The 24,376-nt window shown below is 34.3% G+C and overlaps 1 protein-coding gene across 1 annotated transcript in view; it reads right to left on the bottom strand.

Moving 5' to 3' along the window:
* Positions 1-24,376, bottom strand: part of SLO2 (slowpoke 2) — a 226,691-nt gene that overhangs the window by 137,365 nt on the left and 64,950 nt on the right. Inside the window, exons 5-6 of the mRNA XM_074178939.1 lie at positions 17,933-18,027; positions 5,269-5,452 (exon numbers count right to left, since the gene is read on the bottom strand). Of these exons, the coding sequence (XP_074035040.1) occupies positions 5,269-5,452; positions 17,933-18,027 (279 nt within the window). The remainder of the gene's footprint in view (positions 1-5,268; positions 5,453-17,932; positions 18,028-24,376) is intronic.

The raw sequence follows: 24,376 nt of genomic DNA, 5'->3' as shown, positions 1-24,376 counted from the left end.
CTCAGGCATATTTCAAAGTACGAAACTTTGAGAACAGTTTATTTCTCACTGTTTCAGTCTCATATTGGTTACGCCATTTAACTGTGGGGAAAATCCTCGGCTGCTAATGTTATTTTCATTCAACAAAAAAAGGCAATAAGAATATTAGGTAATCTAAGGTATAGAAATACGTGTAGACCTTTATTTATCATACTCAGAATCATGACTCTTTCGTCCCTATACATTTACAATTCACTCCTTGAAATACACAAAACATCGTCCAACCTCAGTACACATACTGACATTCACTATCATAACACTAGAAACTCTGACAATATCAGACTTCCTAGATATAAGCTTTCCATTTCACAAAAAATATTTTTAGATTTTAGTCTCTACAATGCACTACCTCATCAAATCAAAACGATGAGTGTGAATGAGTTTAAACGAACCATCAAATCGTATTTGCTAAAAAACAGTTTTTACTCAATCAATGAGTACTTGGAAGATGTTCAAGGTGTGACCTTTAGCCTCTGAGAACATACTTACCATTTATGTACTGTTTGTTTAACCTTAACCTTAACCTTATATTTTTCTTATATTTTTGTATGTTTATGTGCTGTGATATTTTGTATTTACTTTTGAATGTGTATTAGTGTATTACTAAATAGTTTACTTGTGATATCTTTTGAGACCAAATGACGCTATGAATATGCATATGTAGTATGATATAGTCAAATAAACTATCTATCTATCTATCTATCATATGGAAACCTGTAATCAAGCGGGAAAATGATCAGTTCTTGCTAAACGGAGAGACGTAATAAGAGGGGATAGGTAAAACCGCTCAAATGACCTACAAATAGTCATCTCTCGGAGGAACAGTCCAGTCATCACCCAAAGACAATTTCGGATACTGACAAATGAAAAATCGTGAATAACATGATTTGAAATATTTTTTTTATTCCTCATTTTTTTAATCTTTTGCTCATTTTTATTTTTGTTTCTTCTTACTCTGTGGTCATTTTCATCTTTTATCTTGTTTATCTTATTCGTTCTATTGTATTTTCATTCCATGTTTCATTACCTAATATTATTGATATTTAAGTTATTCATTCTGATTTTATTTGTTCTTTCATAGATTTGGAATCATATTGGACAATGGAAGTCGTAACTAGTAAAATTCACCATGAAATATCGTCAACCACAAAAGCTGTATCAACAGCCAGTAACTTGTATTCATATACTTAGCTCTTCCAGATGGTTTACGTTTCGGAAAACAATCCTTTTCCGACTTGGAAAAACCCAACAACGCCTCAATTGCTAACTACAATATTTCTTTTGACATAGGTATGCCAGAAGAATGAAATATAAAAATGTTATATTTGCAGTGAGTGCAGTGAATTCCTTCGGGTTTCGAAAACGGAAAAGAATCATTATCAAAAACGAGAACGGATTCGAAAAATCACGTTATAGTGGTTCAACTAAAAATATAATCTAGAGGTAAGTGGTATTTAGTTTTTGAACCAAGTGAACATGTGACCGTTCGGGATAACAGAAAAAAATTACCTTTGAATGGATCACAGCAATGAAAGTAAAAAAAGACCTCAGAGAATTGTTGAAGCAATATATTGTCTCAATTATGAATAGCTAATGATGCCCTCAACTAAAATATAATTGTTCATTCAAAGGGGGAAATGTAAGATATTATTATAAACCATCCTGTGAGTCTGACAATGAATAGTTTGTTTCTAGGTAGTAAAGTTTAAAAGATACAGAATGCTCGAAGAGCTACGGATTGTTTTATGTTGGAAAATGAACGTGAGAACAGAAACTACACCCTAGATTTTTTAGTAATGATATCACACTCGAACTAAGAAAGAATACATTATAGAAACCCATTGAACCGAACAATTGAATTGTTTTCTGAACAGTTTCGTCAAGCAAATGGTTGACAAACTTTTTGACCTTTTTATTTATGTTTTCATTTATGGAACCATTAAAATGAATCAAATATGACCTACTGTACTTTTGCACGATTTCAAGAACCTGAAAAATGTCGGATAAATCCAACAGCCTTCATGGTATTAGCCAAGGGATTAGTTGTTTTCTGATAGGCGTCAGTCCAATCAACCTATTGTGTAGGTATATTCGAGACTGGTTCGAATGTTTAGAAATCATTTCTTTAGATAAATTATTTTTGGTTACAACAACAATGGCATATCATAATTAAACATGAATCTGTTATGTGTTTCAGTTCTGAATTCCTAATATATTTCTTAATCTCAATAGATACAGGGTGTCCCTGGACTTCCTCTTTTCCTCTCGGGAATGTATAGATGGGGTCAAAATATCACCAGTACTTCATATAACTTTTTTTCCTAAAATCCTTCGTTACCAAGTAACGAGCCCTCGAAGTTACAAAATGAAAAATGTTTTTCTTTGATAACTTTTCAAGTGAATATTCAAAATCATCCAAATTTTGGTAATTGACTAAACAAATGAATTCCTTCTATGAGCTTTCATGCAGGAGTCAGTTGTTTTGCTACAACGGACTACCCCCGATGGTCCACACCCCAAAACTATGAAATGACAGATATTTTCCAATATTTTTCAACAAAATAAGGTTATTTGGACAATTTTATGAATAAAAGGACTCGTGTGGAAAATCGATCGGAGCAACGAGTCTTGATAAAAATGTAGTTTCACTCGACGACATCAAACCCGCTCGTCCACCATTATTTGAAATGAATAATTATCAAAGCAGAAATAATAATGATAACGTTAATTCAACAACATTTATCCTGAGATGTATACCATTATTCGAAAATATTAGTTTTTAAGGAAAATGGAAATGATAGGTAAAATGTTCATAACGAATTTTTATAATGCAAACACGTTTAACTAACGAAACTCAAGAGCCTCAAGAGCAAACAGAAATGAAAAATCCGCTACAGAAACTGCTCGATATGACCACCTTCTCTCTCTATACATTTTCTTAGCCTGCGAAGACACCCTCTCTGTACTTGAAATAGCATTCCAGGGTCGTTTCGTATGGCTTCACAATGTAATGTTATTCTATTCAACAATGCATCTCTTGTGTGAATAGGTGTAGCGTAAACAAGGCTTTTTAGATGCCCCTACAGAAAGAAATACAATGGATTTAAATCCGGAGACCGCGATGGCCATGAATATGGCCCACCTCTACCAATCCATCTATTGTGGAAAATGTGATTCAGATGGTCACGCACAATCAAACTAAAATGAGGAGGAGCGCCATCATGCATAAACCACATATCTCTTCGGGTTTGCAATGGAACATGTTCCAAAAGTCCATTCAAATGGACTCCAAATAACGTTCTCCATTCAATCGGTCCTGTAGAACGAATGGTCCTATAAGATGGTTTCCTATGATACCAGCCCAAACATTCACGTTGAATTTCCGTTGGTGTTTGGTTTGCAATATCCCATGGGGATTTTCTTCGGCCCATATATGGAGATTATGAGAGTTGATAACTCTATCTCTACTGAAACCTGCTTCATCAGTGAATAAAACTCGATTAATAAAAGTCATATCCTCTCTTTGCCTATCCATGAACCAATTGGCATATTCCAGTCGTGCTGGAAAATCTTGAGGTGTCATGGCATGTACCTTCTGGATGTGAAATGGGTGGAGCAGTTGTTCCCTAATTATTCTATAAATAGTGGACTTAGATGTATGGAACTGTTCTGATAGATGTCTGATGCTCATTGAAGGATCATCAGCGACGGCTTCCAAAATATTTTCCTCCAATACAACGGTACGTACAGTCCTAGGAGCGCCCTCACCACCTCGTTTTGGCAAAACTGTACCTACAATAATATCGAAATAAAACAACGTGCTCAAATTAATTATCAATTATTACATACCTGTCTCCCTCAAGCTGCGATCGACACGCTCGAATGTTTCTCTTGACGGTACCGTTCGATTGGGAAAATGCTCGGAATACAGACGACGAGCTTCTGCAGCATTACAAAATGCTCGTCCATAAAATACATGCATATCTGCATATTCATTGAATGTAAACTGTTCGGCCATATCAAAAAAATTCAAAATATCCTATAGAATATTGACAATACAATGATAGTCATATGACAATGCACCACTCAACAAAACAAAATCGCATTCCAGTTTCTCATTTTTTATCAAAACTTTCTAAAAGGTTTTTTTGTCAACATCTGTGAAAGAAATGGAACATAATTATTCCCTGGATATTTTTCACCTGATCATGTGCAGCCGTTTTTGTAGTTCATTCGTTTGCTTTTTATTAGTATAGTAAATATTTTTTCCGATGTGCGTTTTTTCAGCTAAATTTAGATTCGTGTTGAAGAATTTCTCCCATACAATTATAATTATCAGTGAAACTCCTCAACAGTTTAGCTGTGAAGAAGAATTTGAAACATTCGAATGTTGAGTTTCATGAGATTCAGATAACTGATCAACACGAAACGTGATTATTCCACACGTATGTTGTACATACAAAATATGGAATGAATTCGATATTTCATAGTAGAGTAGCTTGTTAGTTTAAAAACACCACGAATCTACAGAACTTGATATTTCTTTTGAAAAAATATCTGCTATCACAATTGTGACTTAAACTTCCATATAGGTACTGTACTTTTTGTTTACGACTTCATTTTAGCATACTTTGTATTATTCCTGTTATAAATGTTGTTGAATTAACGTTATCATTATTATTTCTGCTTTGATAATTATTCATTTCAAATAATGGTGGACGAGCGGGTTTGATGTCGTCGAGTGAAACTACATTTTTATCAAGACTCGTTGCTCCGATCGACTTTCCACACGAGTACTTTTATTCATAAAATTGTCCAAGTAACCTTATTTTGTTGAAAAATATTGAAAAATATCTGTCATTTCAAAGTTTTGGGGTGTGGACCATCGGGGGTAGTCCGTTCCTGACTTTGTAGCAAAACAACTGACTCCTGCATGAAAGCTCATCGACGGAATTCATTTGTTTAGTCAATTACCAAAATTTGGATGATTTTGAATATTCACTTGAAAAGTTATCAAAGAAAAACATTTTTCATTTTGTAACTTCGAGGGCCCGTAACTTGGTTACGAAGACTTTTAGGAAAAAAAGTTATATGAAGTACTGGTGATATTTTGATCCCATCTATACATTCCCGAGAGGAAAAGAGGAAGTCCAGGTTCACCCTGTATACAATTGTAATCGATATGGCGCTAATTAACTAATTAATCTAGAGGAAAAAAAACGAATTCACCTGCGTTGGCAGTACAATGAGCGCCACACATATCATGATGACCATCCAGAGCTGGGAGGGCCAGATATCAGGAACGAAATCCCCATATCCGACAGTGGAGAAAGTCACTACAACATAGTAAGTTGCTTGGAAGAGATTCAGATGTCGATGACCAGCTCTCTGGCAGTGCTGAATACCGCAAACGCTACAACGAAATTATTTTCATTCAGGTAATCGTAATATCAACTCAGAATAGTGTGTTTCATAAATAATAGGTTCATTCTCACTTTACTGAAAGTAATGGAGAATATTGGGAATATTATTGAGAATATTTCTCCGAGAGAATCTGATGCTCCAGAAAACCTTCTCAAAAACTGAACAGCAAAAACGGTTGTGACGTCACCAGATATTATTTGTATTCACTTGCCTATGTTGTGGAGATATAGAGGATTAGTCAGGGTAGTAATTGTTTTCAAGCAGGCATTCACCTGAACCTACTGTGCAGGTGACTGGGAGAGATGAATATTTCGACAGGAATAATATTGAAGAAAGCATTCCGAAATGATGTGCTACTTGAGCTCTTCTCATCATTCTAGATTTAGGGATTGAATCTACCTCTCGTGAGGGGTGTGACCCCCCCGAGAATGAGCAGTTCTCAAATAGATACCCTGTATATTCAATGATACTGACGGTGGCAGGTAACATATTTATCGTGTCGGTGTTTGTATTTTATCACGACTGGAGAATATTAAAATAGACGATATAACAATACAACCTGGTTGTAAAGATGTCGAGAAAGAATGTCGTAAAACTCAAGTTCAATAATAAACACAGATATAGAGATTACGAAGCCACCGGGGTAATAGTATAGCTCGCACAATGCTTTCTATTTGAAAAGAATTTTTTTTCCTATAGACATTTATTGAAATAACAACTAAGTGAAGTGTCATGAATTAGAATTGTGATTTTATTTGCCACATTTTGCTTGTTATCTCGTTCTCAAGAAAACTTCGAAGTGAACTCGAATAATAATAATTCATTAGTTCTTCAGATAATGTCTAGCATAATATAGAAGTCAGCATAGTACAGTATCAGTATAAGATGAATTAATATTAAAAACATTTTACCCAAATTGTAGTCAATATAATTAATATAGTTATTGATGTAACTGAGTGTATGACAGCATGTAGAAGGACTCAATATAATAATATTGGTAGTTAATTACTATTACAGAACAAGTCAGGTATCAGGAACAGTTTGTCCACGCGAGTTTTCGATTATACAAACAAGAGACTTAACTTATAAACAGATTACAGATCACACATAAAAACATCTAAAAGCAATAAAAACAAGTGGTTTGATAAAATATAGAATATGAAAATACGCATGCATATATAAAATATAAAATCAGTTAAAATCTGTGTCTCCCAAATAGTCACTTATAGAGTAGTGATATTTTTTTAATAATGTATTTTCGACTACTATTTTAAATTTATTCCAAAGAAGATCTTTGTAGCAGTTTGGTAGATGATTTAACAAAGTTATTGCCATGTATTTTGGGCAACGTTCTGTTTTTTGGAGACGGTGATTCGGCACTTCCAAGATTGATGCATTTCTTGTGTGATATCTACTGTTTCCCAGCGCTTTGAATAAGGCCAACTCTGTTTTGGCATATATCAGTATATGCATGACATACAAAGAATGGAAAGTCAAGATTTTTAGCTGTACAAATATATTCTTACAGCTCACTCTCCTGGCCACTCAAACGATATTTCTAACGGCTCTTTTCTGGAGTTTGATTACCCTATCGATCTCCTGTGATACTCCCCATACTATGATTCCATATGTCATTACTGGCTGAAAGTGTGCAAAGTATATTATCATCAGTACTGATTTTTCGACGGTCTTCCTGAGTTGGTACAAGAGATAACACTTTGGAGCTAATTTTATGCACACTTCATTTATATGGGTAGTCCATGTACAGCGTTCATTCACATACAGCCCAAGGAACTTCGTAGAAGGTGCTTGAGTGATAGATCTGCCGTTAGATTTCACCAACAAGCTGTGGTAGAGTTTATTATTTGAGTGACTAAATCTCATAAACATTGTCTTGTCCATGTTCAAAATTTTGATATAACAGTTTTATCATTTGCAGGTCCTGATATATGCTATATCCGTCCATGGTGATTTGGTAAAACAAGATGGCCGTTATCAATTGCCAAAGTTCGAAAGTTTCTAAAGTTCTTGAGCGTTTGAATTTGAGTATTATTATTTTTTCCACATCATCAGTTTTTTTGAGAGGCGATTTCTGAAATTATGGCTCCTACTCCTACGCATATTTTCATCTTCAATAATTTTTGAGCATGTGTCCAACTTTTCTCTTCTACAGTTTAACCAGTCCAACTGAAGAAACTACTATTGGGGTGTTGAAAATGAAATCTATATTGTGGAAATTTTCGATTATTATAAAAAATAGTGTTATTGATTTTCACTGAGTTACAGGCCAGTGTATCCCAAAGTTTCAAAAAAATTACAGAATTTCATCTTCACTTGACAAAAATATAGCAAATTTCACACTCTGCACTTCAATTTTTCAATTGGATGAACCACTTTTCGAGTGCTAATTAAACAGTAAACAATGTTGGTGCCAAAATAGGTGTTCATGTTTGATTCTTTTGACAAATACATATCGAGAGTCAACGCAATGTGACAACTTGAAATGATTTGAATTTTTTTTTTTTACAAAATATTGATTTTCAGCTCTCAGTTTGATCTCAGTATCCCATCTATTATATTGATACTTTTCTTATTACTTCCTTTCTATATTTCGAATCATCAATTTCGGCAACTTGATGAACATATTCCAATTTTATATCGACACTATATTTCCACTGTAAATGAGATTTTATACAGGCTGATTCACGGTGGATGGCACATTAGACGTTTCTGGTGAACCAGACAACGGATCACTTTGAAAATTCAATGGAGAGCATATTCGGACATTCTCTAGCCAACTAAAATATTTTCGACAATGCGGTGTTGCCGCTTCTATTAGAAAGCAGTAGCAACTTTGATTTTTCAAATGGAACACTCTGTATATAATATTATTTTTGGAATCTCCAACAATTGCTTGACAACTTTTCTTGATATTTTCCTAAACCTATCTGTTACCGTTTTCGAAATAAAAATTAATTTCAATTTTTTTTTCGAAAATCATGACTTCTAAAAATGCCGATATCTTTTAGTTAAGAAGTACTATGATATCGAAATTTGTTTTGAAGTTAGGTGATACTTGGACACTTCCCACACGTCAGCCTAATCTCCGTTACTTCAATACAGGGTGGTAAAAAAATACAGTTTTTTCGTTTGCTTGAAAAAGTTGCTGAAATTTGATTATTTTAAATGGAACACCCTGTATATTATTGAAAATTCGGAAAGCTGCTAAAATTTGCTTTCTTTCTATGCATATCATACCTATACCTAACTAGTCAAGTTTCGGACTTATGAACATTTATTTGTGAAAATGTCCCTTAAGAATGGTATTTCCATTCGGTATTTTGTAAGCAGGCCATGATTACTATTTGACAGTAGCATTGTGACATTCTCCTAATAATATCGACATTTTCGTTACTTCAGAAGTTGCAAATACCTTCAAAACGATGGAACAAAACTATTTAAACGAAGTTCTTATGAATTTGTTTATTATTTTTGGACAGTGTGACAAAATCATCAGCAGAACATGTAGAAAGTTCAATGAAATGTATCCGAATCTACCGCCAATGAACCTCAAGAAATTTATACGAATTCAGAACAATTTCAATGCATTTGGATCAACTTTAAAAGCACCAAGAAACTTGCCTCGACCCGTAACTTTCGAAGACAACCAGATTGATGTCTTAGCATCTTTTCACACATTTCCCGAGTCATCGATAAGAAGTGCTGAAGAAGATTTGGGTATAAAATATTCATCGGTTCAAAGAATCTTGCGAAGACATAAAATGCATGATTATAAATTCACCAAAATTCAAGCAATGAAGCCTCAAGATCCTCAACAGAGAGTAGAATTTTGTGAAATGTTGTTGACACGCATTCAAGAAGATCCACTTTTTTTAAATAAAATTATTTGGACTGATGAATCGAAGTTTTCGAGAGAAGGAATTTTCAATAGAAAAAATCGTCATTATTGGTCCAGTGAAAATCCTCACGTCACAAAAGAAGCCGGATTTCAAGAAAAATTTAGTTTTAATGTCTTCTGCATGTTGATGGACAACAAATTGAGGTACGTGATATACGAGGAGTCATTAACATCCAGAAGCTACCTGAATATTTTGGAGAATACTGTAGACAGTTTCGTGGATAATCTGCCACTCGAAGATTATCGAAACTGTTGGTACCAACTAGACGGAGCTCCTGCACATTGCACAAGAGAAGTGAGCGCAGAACTGGATAGACTATTTGACGATCGGTGGATGAGGCGCTTGGGACCATGGAATTGGCCAGCGAGATCACCCGATCTTAATCCATTAGATTTTAATTTGTGGGGAATGTTAAAAGAAAAAGTTTACAAAATACCCGTGCGTTCGAGAGATGAATTGTTAGAAAGGATTGCCCAAACATTTGAAGATTTGGATCCCAATGAAATCAGATCTGCCACCACGAAAGCAGTCAGCACCCGCATTTTAAAGTGCTTGGAAGTGAACGGCCAGCGATTCGAACATATTTTGAAATATTCCACATGATTGTTTTACTTTTTTATAATTATTCATATCAATATTTCCAATTTCAAGTTTCTTGGTGCTTTTTTAAAGTTTATCCAAACATATTGAAATTGTTCTGAATTCGTATAAATTTCTTGAGGTTCATTGGCGGTAGATTCGGATACATTTCATTGAACTTTCTACATGTTCTGCTGATAATTTCGTCACACTGTCCAAAAATAATAAACAAATTCATAAGAACTTCGTTTGAATAGTTTTGTTCCATCGTTTTGAAGGTATTTGCAACTTCTGAAGTGACGAAAATGTCGATATTATTAGGAGAATGTCACAACGCTACTGTCAAATAGTAATCATGGCCTGCTTACCAAATACCGAATGGAAATACCATTCTGAAGGGACATTTTCACAAATAAATGTTCATAAGTCCGAAACTTGACTAGTTAGGTATAGGTATGATATACATAGAAAAAAAGCAAATTTCAGCAGCTTTCCGAATTTCCAATAGTATACAGGGTGTTCTATTTAAAATAATCAAATTTCAGCAACTTTTTCAAGCAAACGAAAAAACTGTATTTTTTTACCACCCTGTATTGAAGTAACGGAGATTAGGCTGACGTGTGGGAAGTTTCCAAGTATCACCTAACTCAAAACCAAATTTCGATATCATAGTACTTCTTAACTAAAAGATATCGGCATTTTCAGAAGTCATGATTTTCGAAGAAAAAAATTGAAATTATTTTTTATTTCGAAAACGGTAACAGATAGGCATAGGGAAATATCAACGAAAGTTGTCGGGCTATTGTTGGAGATTCCAAAAATAATATTATATACAGAGTGTTCCATTTGAAAAATCAAAGTTGCTACTGCTTTCTAATAGAAGCGGCAACACCGCATTGTCGAAAATATTTTAGTTGGCTAGAGAATGTCCGAATATGCCCTCTATTAAATTTTCAAAGTGATCCATTGTCTGGTTCACCAGAAACGTCTAATGTGCCATCCACCGTGAATCAGCCTGTATATCCAACAACCCAACTTCCAAATCCTCCATCCCTAATCTGGTAAGCAAATTAATGAATTGAATCTTTCTTTGCAAAAATGAATCACAAATGAACTGAAATTCGTAAAACAATTAAAATCTGAGATGGAAATCCCAAATTGGGCTTTCAAGGACTGTCTGTCCAAGCACTTCGTTTAATTGGCTATATGCCAGAACTTCAAAATGGAATACAATTATGTCGTCATAACCCAGTCTTTTTCTCTCGTTATCTCATTTTATGAATATGAATGTGTTTCTAGAGATTCTCTCTTTCTGATGGAATTTAATTAAAAGCAAATGGAAATGGGGTGAAAGCACCGACTAGACATCATCATATTGAAGTTCAAGGAAAAATGCTTGTAACGTAGTCAACAAGCCCCAGCTACATTCGCTGTTTTTTCTAAGTATTTCAAAGGAATATACATGAATTCATGTGAAAATATTATTTTCTTTTATTGTTACGTTAGCTACCAATTTTAATCAATATCAGTTCATATGATAAAATTGTTACTGATTGCTGTCTGCTTGTTTGCGTTTGTGCACTCTCATTTCAAAAAACTGGTTATTCGATTTGAGTGCGGTTTTCCCTAATTTATTGTGATGAGCTGATGAATGTTCGATTTTTTATTCGTTCCATAAATTTGAATATCAATTGAAACATCACGTCAATATTGAAAAATCGTGATTTCAGCAAAACATTAGGTTCTCATGCGATTGAAAAATTAATATTGAGAGAAAAGTATCTCTAAAGTAATGACTTCGAACAAAACAACATAGATTTGGAAAGAAGACATCAACAACTATAGAATGACATACAGTGTCACCATTAAAGTGCGCACCATATGGGAAACTTTTTTTTCGAAAAGTTTTAATGGAGTTTAACTTCAGCACTTGTTTGTGCTTTAAATTCAACTTGAAATGATGTGGCCAACTGCGGCCCACTGACGTTCAGTGTATGTCAAATTCAACTTTTTTTTTTGGAAAAAATTGAAAAAGTACATTTCTAGATCGAATTTAACAAAAAGTTACTTGAAAAAGTAACTTAGGCCCCCAAGCATTGGAGTTCATTCGTGAAATCGGCATTAGGATATCCAAAGAAACGAATGACCCAGGAGTTACCTGTTTCTTGATTCAAAAAATTAGCATTCTGATTCAAAGAGGAAATACAGCTTCATCTTCAGGTACAATTCCTCAATCAAAAACCCTAAGTGAATTATCAATGTTTCCCATGAACAAAATATATCGGCATGTACAGACAGTGCAAGAACTGGAGTTGTGCAGTTTGGTGGAAGACTCGCAGCAAAACCGTCAAGCTTTGACAGAAAAGGAAGTGGGAACTCTAAATGAGGCTGAGTTTGGACCTCTGGCTGAGCCCTCGAAAGAACTAATATCTAATTCAGTTTTGAGCAGTTTTGCTTCGAACTCCTTATCCTACCAGTCCAATGAAGGGGTGAATCATCCTATCCGTGTTTAATCAGACGAAGATAGTAGTGACAAACGTAGTTGCAACAATAGATCGGTGATACATTCTTCAATCAAAACTCTTGGGTTCAATGGTTTAAAAAATCTTGGGAATACCTGTTTCATGAACAGTTTAATCCAATGTTTATCAAACACGGGATGGTTGCTGGAATACCTAAAAAAGGATACATACATGAAAGATATCAATACTACTATTTATAGTATGAAAGGTGTTTTAATTAAATCGTTCGCAGAAGTTATCAAGGAATTAAGGTTAGAAGATTCATCTGATAGAGTAATTAACACAGTCTACTTCAGAAATCAGATTCAAAAATTTGCCCCTCGATACATGGGTTCTGTCCATCAAGACGACCACGAATTCCTTTGATATCTTTTAGAAGGTTTACATGATGACCTCAACAAAATTACTGAGAAATCTGAATCGATCTTAACTGAGATTGACGAAAATTTGAGCGATAACGGAAAAGCACAAGAGTCCTGGCAGAGATATTTGAATATGAACAACTCCAAGATTGTGACTATTTCGTTTGTCAATTAAAATCCACTATGAAGTGCACACTGTGGACACTCATCAGTAAGCTTTGATCCTTTCTGGGATTTGTCCCTTCCCATGCCACAAAGATCTGGCCCAGTGAGTTTGTCACATTGCTTGGATTTTTTCACAAGAGAGGAAACTCTGGATGGAGATGAAAAACCAATGTGTTCGAGGTGCAAGCAAAGAAGAAAATGTATAAAGTCCTTATCAATCTATAAGTTTCCCCGTATTTTAGTAATTCATTTGAAAAGACTCTCTTCGACGGAAAGGTTCAGAGGCAAATTGAATGTTTCCATTGACTCTTCTTCAGATGGATTACGTATGAGCAGTTATGCAGCAGACAATGTGGCTTCTTGTCGTTATAATCTATTTGCACTTTCGAATCACAGTGGGACTACTTACAACGGACATTACACAGCATATTGTAAACACACATATAGTGGCACGTGGCATGCATACAACGACTCACACGTGTTCCCAATTTTGTCAAAATCACTTGTGAGCAATGAGGCATATGTCCTCTTTCATGAACAGGAGGGAACGAAGCAGCACCTTTGATGGGATGTTTTTTTCTTCTTTCCTTTTTTTTATAATCTTAGTTCTTGAAATTGATTTGTATTTCTTGAATAAGTTGTGTCTCCGGCAATTTTATATACATATGCCAAATTTTATGCAACTAGGATGAAGTTAACGTTTTGCTTATTTTTGACAGATATCCCCTTTATTTTAGAAAACAAGTTCGGTTAATTGTCATCAATTCATGTATACATAACAAACTCATCATGGAGTTTAACTTTTCTGATAAATTTTACTTATACGGACATTTTTAGAGAGAAATTAAAAATGTGCTATAAAAATTTTTAAATGATTGGTGCAAAGTTTTAATCACTTGGCTATTTTCTAAAAATGTCCGTATACGTAAAAATGTATCAGAAAAGTTAAACTCCATGATGAGTTTGTTATGTATACATGAATTGATGACAATTAACCAAACTTGTTTTTTACAATATAGGGGATATCTGTCAACAATAAGCATAACGTTAACTTTATCCCAGTTGCATAAAATTTGGCATATGGATATAAAATTGCCGTAGACACAACTTTTTCAAGTAACTTTTTGTTAAATTCGATCTAGAAATGCACTTTTTCAATTTTTTTCAAAAAAAAAGTTGAATTTGACAACACTGAACGTCAGTGGTCGCAGTTGGCCGCACCATTTTGAATTAAATTCAAAGCACAAACAAGTGCCGAAGTTAAACTTCATTGAAACTTTTCGAAAAAAAAGTTTCCCATATGGTGTGCACTTTAATAGTGACACTGTATGATGATGTCAAGTAGTTATTCGAGTCTTCATTGAACTTTTTTTTAAAATTCTTTCATCAGTTTGTCGGGATGATATTTTCAGAAGAGTATCTGCTGAATCAAATCTTTCAAGGACCGAAATATTATTATCATATCACAAAAAATCATTTCGACCTACCTGAAAGAAAAAATATTGAAAGATTGGTTTAGAAAAATGATATCTTTAAGAGAGTTTCTGAGAAATAAAGTCTCGTTACGCGGCATTAGCTGGGTTAGTTGTTGTTTTTTCATTGAATATCTGCCACACGTACCTACTAAGTCGTAGGTCTGCATGAGAGAAAAGGGGCAATCTTGAGCATGTCATATATATGTTCGGATAGGTTTCCACGGTCAGCAGTATGTTGTCCTGAGTTCGGGGTGAACCACGTCTGGGGTTTTGTATTCGACGTTTCGCCTCCCATTTTCAAGAATTTGATGTGACTTGACGCCGGGGCCTCAATCTGCCTACTCCCAGGTCTCGTCGCGAGTTCTCTCTCGGGTTATTACCATTACCAGACGTCTCAGTGGGGGGTGAGCATCGGTAAATTAGAGGTTTCCAGGCAGTTGGAAGTCTTTGACCGTTATCACGTTTGTTCAGGAAGAAAGGTCGCTTTTCGATGGCCTCATGAATTATCCGAGCTTGTAGTGTTTTCGCTGTGGCGATGGTCTTAGTGTTCGCGAAGTCTATGTTGTGTCCTGTCTCTTGATGATGTTTTGATAGGGCTAAGGATGGGTCTGACTTTTGGACAGCAAGTTGATGTTCATATACTCTACTCGTCACACGTCTGTTGGTCTGACCTACATATTTTCTTCGCAATCAGAACATGAAATTTCATATATAGGTTGTTCACGTTAAGGAGAGAATGACGTCACAAGATGACAGGTTACGACGTTGCCAACATGTGCACTATTTCAAACTTTCAAATTTGTTTGTACTGCTGATATGTTTTATTGCTATTATCCTTACTTACTTTTAGTATGTGTTGGGACTATTTCGACAATGTTTTAGGCATATTGAATATTCGCAGGTCTCATCAAAAGAAATGCTTTGTTCTGAAAAGAAAAGAAAAGAAAGACTGACAGTTTTCAAGTTTTTATCGATTCGGCAACCTCTGAAATTTTACTAGCAGTTCAGCAACTTATAAAATGAAATGTTACTAGTTTCATTGCTGTTGAATGCATTTCAGTGGGAATTTTAACGTTATGTTGGATATACAAAATTACCAAAAATTACGTCAAACATCTTAACGTGAAAAGCCTATATATCCTGGGATTCATTGATAATTTTCACCTTGGGAGATCGAAGGAATGTGGAAATTTGATTGTTGATTGTTTTGTCAGTAGCACCTTTAATGTAGGGAAGGAAAGCTTTGCGAGGAACGTTGTTGTCTTTTGCATCTTTGGGACTGGATGAAGAAGTTTTCTGACGACGGATATATATATATATATATATACCATTCTGATCACATTCCCATATGAATGGTACTTATTTATTCATCTTTTGATTTTCATGGAATTATTTTCCAGCAGCTTGACTGCATTAACCTTATTCGATTCTATATATATATATATATATATATATATATATATATATATATATATATATATATATATATATATATATATATATATATATATATATATATATATATATACATACAGGGCTATTCAAATTCGTTTCTGTATATGGGGATCTCGTAAACGATCAGAGATAGAGTGTCGGTTGAACTGTGGCAAAGTTGTGTATTTCAGAGACCCATTCAATGATGTGAATAAATCGAATATAGCTCTTTCGGTTCTGGAGATATACAGGAAAAACCAAAAAATCCCAAATTATTTTTTTGCCTATATCTTCTTTATTCGCAGACATATTGAAAATCTGTCCACATTGCTATTGGCACTTGATGTGGACTCAGAATATATCCATGAGTCTTTCATACAGGGTGTCATCTGACTTGGGCTACCCCCATCTTTGAAATTTTTAATACGGACCTGTACTGTTTGTTGTAGTTTTTGGATCGTAGACGTTCACTTCATACTGTGAAATTAAATTCAATTTTATATTTCAGGATGTTTCGGTAATATTCGATTATAATTGTGTGAATTATTCCTTTCAAAATTACGGCCCGGAAAATTGGTTGACTGAGTTGAATAAAAACATAATAGCAACTTGCACGTCTTCCTATGTACCGTAGAGATTTTCGAAAGTTTTTTTTCCATTTTTTCCATTGCTCTGAGCGTTTTCTACAATGAACTTCGAATAAGACCTTTTATGATCATTTGAAACATATCTACATCAAAAATATACAATAAATGTTCGAATTGGAGTCCTTCCATTTTGAGACACTTTTAAACTCGGTTTTTCATATTATTAATTGCCCTTGATACACTTATTTACTGCATTGTTGCGAAATCATTCAAAATCCTCAATCTCGAGTCTTCCACATTTTCTATCTCTCTGCTAGCGTAAATCCTATTTTTCAATGTCCCCCTTGAAAATAGTCTAAAATAGTAGGATTTGGTGATCTTGCAGACCATCTTACTGTCCCATTATTCGTTTCGAAATGAAAGGACTACAATTCGAACATTCATTGCACAATTAATTTTTTTGTGTATATAAATTACTTACTTCATTTCAATTTTCATTTTAATTAAAGTATTTGTTTCAGATTTCATTATTGCTACCTCTTTTTCTCTGCTCATCATAATACACATACTAAATTTTTGTTGTAGATTTGTTTCAGATAATCATAAAAGGTTTTCTTATTCGAAGTTCATTGTAGAAAACGCTCAGAGCAATGGAAAAAAATGAATAGGTACCTGAAAATGAAAAAAGAACTCTCTAAAAACTCTTCGGTACATAGGGAGACGTGAAAGTTGCTATTGTGTTTTTATTCAACTCAGTCAACCAATTTCCAGGGCCGTAATTTAAAAGGGTATAATTTACATAATTATAATCGAATATTACCGAAAAATCCCGAAATATAAAATTGAGTTCAATTTGTCAGTATGGAGTGAACGTCTACGATCCAAAAACTAAAACAAAAAATACAGATCCGTATTTAAAAATTCAAAGATGGGGGTGGCCCAAGTCAGATGACACCCTGTATAAGAAATTCATGAATATATTCTGAGAGCCCATATTAAGTGTCAATAGCAAAATGTGGACAGATTTTCAATATGTCTGCGAATAAAGAAGATATAGGCAAAAAAAATCATTTGGGATTTTTTGGTTTTTCCTGTATATCTCCAGAACCAAAAGAGCTATATTCGATTTCTTTGCATCATTGAATAGATCTCTGAAATACGCAACTTTGCCATAATTCAACCGACACTCTATCTCTCATCGTTTACGAGATCCCCATGTACAGAAACGAATTTGAATAGCCCTGTATATAATATATTGAATGTTTGCTTTGGAATAATAGTGGTATCATTATCAGGGAAAAAAAATAGTTTTTCATAACTGAAAGCGAAACGAATTCATAAAGCTGATTTCCAACTTGGGGTAATTTGAAGCAAATAATGACGATCAGCAGTAACAGTTTGAAGACTTCCCCAAATGAAAATTACCTGGTGAATACGAGACATACGAGAGTCGCTGACAGAATTGTGAGTTGTTGTGAAAGAGCAGATTGGGACTTCTGCATCGCTCTGTGAAGATCGTTCTGTAACAAAAAAAATGTTGAGTCAGATAAATATAACAGTATCACATGAAATTTCGAAAATGTCTACAGTAACTATTTTAATAATTAATGATTTGAATGTACACATATTGAGGTATATTTGATCAGTTGAAAAATTAACATAATGGATATCATATTGAACCTGAAAATGAACGTTTTTAGAGCTTTGTGGTCATGATGTCAATACTTAGCATGTTTATGCAATAACAAGACGTCAATTTATCGCAACTGTTAATCCATAAATTTTTGGTTCTAGCTCAGACACGATATGTATGATATTTCCCACGGGGAAAAATGTAACAATATATTAGCGACAAAAAAAGTTTACCTATATGTTTTATTTAGCTTTTCCTTTATATTTGGGTCATTTTCAGTAATTGAAGTTTGACATCCCTCCTCTTGACAGATTGATCTGATATTTGGTACATGGTTTTGATGACAATACAATTCAATGAAGTCTGCACTTTCGTGCACAAGTACGCCAATATGGGTATTAAATTACAGGGCTCAACTAGTAGTATAGTAGTACACTTTGGGAGATATGCAAATTCAAGATTGCCGCAGCTACAAAATGGCGAATATTATTTCACCACTAGCTCAACATGTTGTGGTTCAATATTGACGTATCTAAAGGATTGGTGAATGGCGCTTTAGGCTACATTGCAGAAATTGTTTGGTCTAAGTTTCGTCGAACTCAAATGTACGAAACAGATGTACCGTCATTTCAAATCAGCTTTGTATAAGACGGCGTACATCTCATCCACCCCTAAGCCATATAGTTTCCAGCAGAGTTCAATTATTACGTAGTTGTGTATTTAGGCTCGAAATTGAAGAATAACTAATACTTGTGGGCCCTAGGACGAGTGAAGTCTCTGAAAAGTTTATGTATTGGGGAGTTAGATTGCAAGAAACTGTTTTTAACCCAGATATACCGATTGTTCTTAAATAAGGACACTTGTTACAGCCACCTACAATCATTTTATTTTCATAGTTTCGGTTGTTTAAATGAGATGGCGCTTGGTATTGCATCGCAGAAGATGTGCTTGAAGGTTTATAAGTTATTAGAATTGCGCGTGTGTTGTGCTGTGCGTTTCGTAGTTTTAAAAAGTATCGTCATCAAACAACGGTCCCACTATTGGATCAACTGCAAAAGGACATTGTAAGAGCTACAGGAACTTTCCAGGAAAATAGGATGTTGAAATGTCAAATATTATCAAAAAACGAAATAAAGAAAAAGAAGAGAGGAGAATATGATTTTAGATCTACTCAGAACAAAGTAGTTATTGTCAAATGGCATGATAACAATGCAGTAAATGTTGCTTTCAAAACTTTATCGGTGGAGCCATTACACCAATATCACGGTTTTCCCAAAAAGATGGGATTAGGATCACTGTAGATCAGCCACACCAGTTATATATTTATAATAAGTTCATGGGAGGAGTAGATCGTTGCTACCAGAATATAAGCCTCTACAGAACGTCAGTAAGAGGTAAAAAATGGTATTTTTGTCTAATTGCGTATGGTCTAGACATTTGCGAACAGAACACATGGCAACTCCATAGACTACAAGGAGGTTCACTTGACAATCTATCGAATAGACGACAAATTACTTTGACGCTCTTGGAAACCAATCGATGTGCGAAAAAAAGGGGAAGACATTTCGCGTTGGAGAACGTTGAATCAAGATTAGCTAACCAAGATCACTTTTTTGTATCCCAACCCAAACAGACTCGATGTCGTGTATGTCACAAAAAAGTTCAGAAAAGATGTGAAAAATGTGACGTGGCTTTGCATATGGAATGTTTTGTGAGCTATCATAGGTCTGAAAATTAGTTTGCTAATCAGTTACTTTAGAACTAGTATTTAGGTTTCTTACATAACACTACTACCTATATGCCAATTGTCCTTTTTCAAGAACACCCTAAAAGACAGACTGTAAATACTAAAAAATAAACGAAATGTGTTTTTCTTGACTCAAGGAAGGTAAATTGTTAACATCAAAGTAGTAATGTTGAAAAAAACCAAAAATAATTATTCAGGCATATCTGGGTTAAATCATCAATATCGTAGGCTTCTGAGGAGAGTCGTGTGATGACTGCTACCTAGGGCCTTACGAATTATACTTCAGCTTTTCGTGCATTGTCTACATTATTTTTATATTGTTTCTTTCAATAAAACCGGTTTTTTATTTATTTTTTATGTATTCTTCTCTCATAGTTTCACATCGAATATAAATTAATGATAATGACCTTTGATGAGTCAGATGGAACAAAATTACGGCTGTTAGGTTGTTTTGATTGATCTGGACTTGAACTAGATGTATCTGATTGGTCCACGTTGTTGACAGGTATGCTGCTGGTGTGAATTCGATCAGAGTTATATTCTAGTCCATTTCTGGCCTTCGTGAGTACTGAATATTATATTCTGTTGACTCATGGAATTGTTGGGATGTTTGTCGATCTCAATATACTCCTATGAATTTGTGGGTGATGAGGAGCTGAATTGGACAAGACCACAGTTTCATTGTTTACTACATGGTCTCTTTCTATTACGACTTGATCTGTTATCGCGGATTTCTTTGGTTGCATAAGGTGGCAGCTACGCTTGTGTCCTGATATTCCGTTGTTGATGCTGCGTTTGGTCGTTCAGATGTTAACCTGAGGCACAGAAAATAGAAGCCACCGACCGATGAAATGATACTATAATGATAAATAGGGATAAAAAACTAATCAATATAGTTTATTTTATGATTTTCACAATAAAAGGGTTTTACAAAAACCACCACACGTGATTAGCTATACAATAACTTCTTCAAGCATAAACTGAGAGTCACTTCTAAATTACAACCATTTTATACTCTAACCTAGTACCTAATTGTCTACATAAATAATGAATCTACCTGAAAAGGTCAGGTGTGAATTCATTAACACTGTCAATAAATTTTTCAAAAGTATACCTGTAAATATACCTAACTATTTTTATCTACAAACAATAATGGCGAATTATTCAATTCACTTTGATCGTTCATAAGATGTGCATGCCTAAAAATAACAAAGATAAAAATTCGGTTTCAGAAGAATCAGGAATGTATAAATTATCGTGTGGGTCATGTCCATGCTTTATATAGGTCAAACTGGAAGAACATTCAAAACACGCATAAAGGAACACAAATATAGTTTTCAGAATGGAAAAATGAATTCCACATATGCCAGTCATTTGATCTCAGAGGGACATGAGTTCAACTATGAATACAAACCCCTCCATTTCCAGAAGAAAGGTTTGGAACTTAACCTGTTGGAGAATATGAAAATCAACAAATTCAAAAACTCTCAATGTCTTATGAATGATCTAACTGAATATTTTATTAAAACAACAATAAAAATGAAATAAAAACAACAATAATTCTAACTAAATTGAGTAATTCATCATTATTGAATCTGTTCGTTTGTAGGTAAAAATAGTTAGGTATATTTACAGGTATACTTACGAAAAATTTAATGACAGTGTTAATGAATTCACACCTGACCCTGTCAGGTAGATTCATTATTTAGGGAGACGATTAGGTACTAGGTTATAGTATAAAATTGTTGTAATTTAGAAGTGACTCTCAGTTTATGCTTGAAGAAGTTATTGTATAGCGAAACACGTGTCGCGGTTTTTGTAAAACCCTTTTATAGTGAAAATCATACAATAAATCATATTAATTAGTTTTTCAATATGGATTTTCATATCGGCCAGTTCTATTCAAATAAATAAGGATACCTATTTCCTACCTATTCCTCCGCCGTTTGCTTTGAATGTGAAACGATAATCGTAACTGAAAATCGCAAATAAATTATGTGAGTGCTGCAAAAATCATTTTTCCACAGTTAGAAGCAATTTATATCATCTCTCTTCAACAATTATCTGTATCTGCGCCACATATAAAATAGTGTTTTCCGCTATGAAAAGTTTACACACTGCAGCTGCTGATGCCTCGATATTTCTGTTGAGAGAGTAACAGGAATATAAAGGACTATTCAAATTCGAGGCAATATATAGGTATCGCGTAAAGATAGAGAATAGGTAGCAACATAGCAAAGCCCGTTTCAGAGGAGAATTAGATGAAACAGTATATTTAAAATTTTTAGCCAAATCTTCTTCATTGGCTGTATTGGATATCTGTTTGAAGTTCATCGCAGAAACTCTCTATTAGTAATGGAACACAATATCGTGTATCGTATGTTTTTGAAAATTTTCGTAGTTTGATGGGAATCAATTAAATTATTTTTTGTTGCTGCATTGATAACTGTACGAATGAAAGCAATTTGTCAAATTAAAAAAAATTGTTGACACATAATTATTTGAATTAATGGAGCACCAGATACATGAAATATATAGAGAGGTTTCCCAAACCTCCATCATTCAATATCACTGGAGTTTTAACCCAACAACAAACCGTTATTTTAAGACTTCGATACGTGTTTCAATTACCAAGTGATCATCTTCAAGAGGAAGGTTACACTAAATATACCTGCAAGCAATGTTAAAGATTTCATTGAATATATGTCTGATATAGGGGATTATGTGGCAAAATATTACTACTTTATTTCAAGAGTGTTTCAGTTTTAGGTATATCCAATATTCATTGAAAACTTTTCTCGAAGTCAGATAGTTAACTTGAAAAGTGTTGAAACTATATTTAAGTTCCGGCGAGTTGCAATATTGATTAGGTAGCCAGTTTTCTCATGAAAAAATAATTTTCGTATGCTACGTGATTCGGTTCTATGGAATTAAGGATTCAATGAAAGTTCAGAAATAATTGAACATATGATTACATTTTTTGATATCATCAATTGTAATTTTGAAATTGCATTTTAAAATATACCTAGAAGTTCAGGAAGTATATTTTTTGAAACAAAGTCACCCGACACATTCGTCTTCATGTATGTCTGAACGCAATGAATTATACAAAAAAACTACAGAATGGTTTTTCGGAAGTTTCTTACAATAGCCAAGAAAATCGTGATTTGTGTGAATTGGTTGGAATCTGCCGATATTATCCGTAAGAAATCGTGGCAGTGACTGCAGTACGAAATGATTCCATCGAAAACGTTGCATATGTTTTACGTAAGTTTTACAAAGTCACGGCACGTGTTTCGTTCTACAATAGTTTTCTGAAAAAACTGCATATTCCCAAGTTATAACGAAATAATTCTCTACATTCAAGTTCTTCGATTTATAGATTTACGAAAGAGTTCGCGATGGTATACAGTGTGTCGCATCGAGCATCCATTAGAAATTTGAGACGTAATCGGTATATCGAAGATAGATTTATTTAGTTGAATGGGTTATATTGCTTTTTATTCTTCGATGTTGTCAAACGTACCCATATAGTATGGGTATATAGCAAGCGGCTCAGGAGTTATGCCAAAGATATTGGCATAATCCAACTGTGATTTCTCAACGAGAATTCTTCTCTAAAACATGGAATTCCATGATAAATACAAAGCAGTTTGGAAGTGATAATAAAAATAGTTTCAAAAAATATATTATTTTCAAAATTGAACTTCTTTCTCTAGTGAAAAAGTTCAAACTGAAATGAATCAGGGACAAACTAATAGTTATTCAGGTCATCGACTCTTCCGAAAGTAAAAAATTGTTCAGATTGAATGTTGATAATAAAAAGATTGTGACTCGACATAAAAAAAAATATATAAAAATTATTGAAAATTTTTTTGTAATCCAACCCTCTTTTCATTATATATCAACGACTTTTGGAAAAAAACGAAGAATCCAATATATGACGACAGCACACTTCTGTCGTCATTTCATTTGGATTTTAGGACATTGGCTACGGAGACACGTCTTCACCGGCAGCGGGAGGTTGCATATCTTAACGAGGATCCAGAAGTAATTTCGGATTAAGGTGAAACTGACCAGGTTCAATTCAATGCCACATAAAACCAGGCATCGATTTCCTACAAAAATATAAATGTCTCTGAACCGGGTATAATGATGCCAGGACAGACAATTCTGCTTTCTCCTTCGATAAGTTTGATTAGGGGTTGAAATTGACACAAATATGTCTTCTCGCTAGAATTGCAAAAGCTGCTTCTCAAAAGCTTGGAACGCTGTGGAATCGTCTGACCTGACATTATTATATTCGGTTCGGAGACACTTACTTTTTTTTGAGGAAAGCGATGCCTGGGTTTGTGTAGCATTGAAATGAACCTGGTTACTTCCACCCCCATTCGAAATCACTTGTATATTCTCATTAAGATATGCAACCTCCTGCTGCCGGTGAAAATGTGCATCTGCAGTCGATGTTCTGGAATCCAAATGAAATGAC

This window comes from Leptinotarsa decemlineata, unplaced genomic scaffold, assembly GCF_025532065.1.
Source record: "Leptinotarsa decemlineata unplaced genomic scaffold, Ldec_3_MD MMD2_tig00004307_RagTag_RagTag, whole genome shotgun sequence".
NCBI lineage: Eukaryota > Metazoa > Arthropoda > Insecta > Coleoptera > Chrysomelidae > Leptinotarsa > Leptinotarsa decemlineata.
The sequence above is the reverse complement of the archived record's forward strand: the minus strand, read 5'-3'. Positions and strand labels throughout refer to the sequence as shown.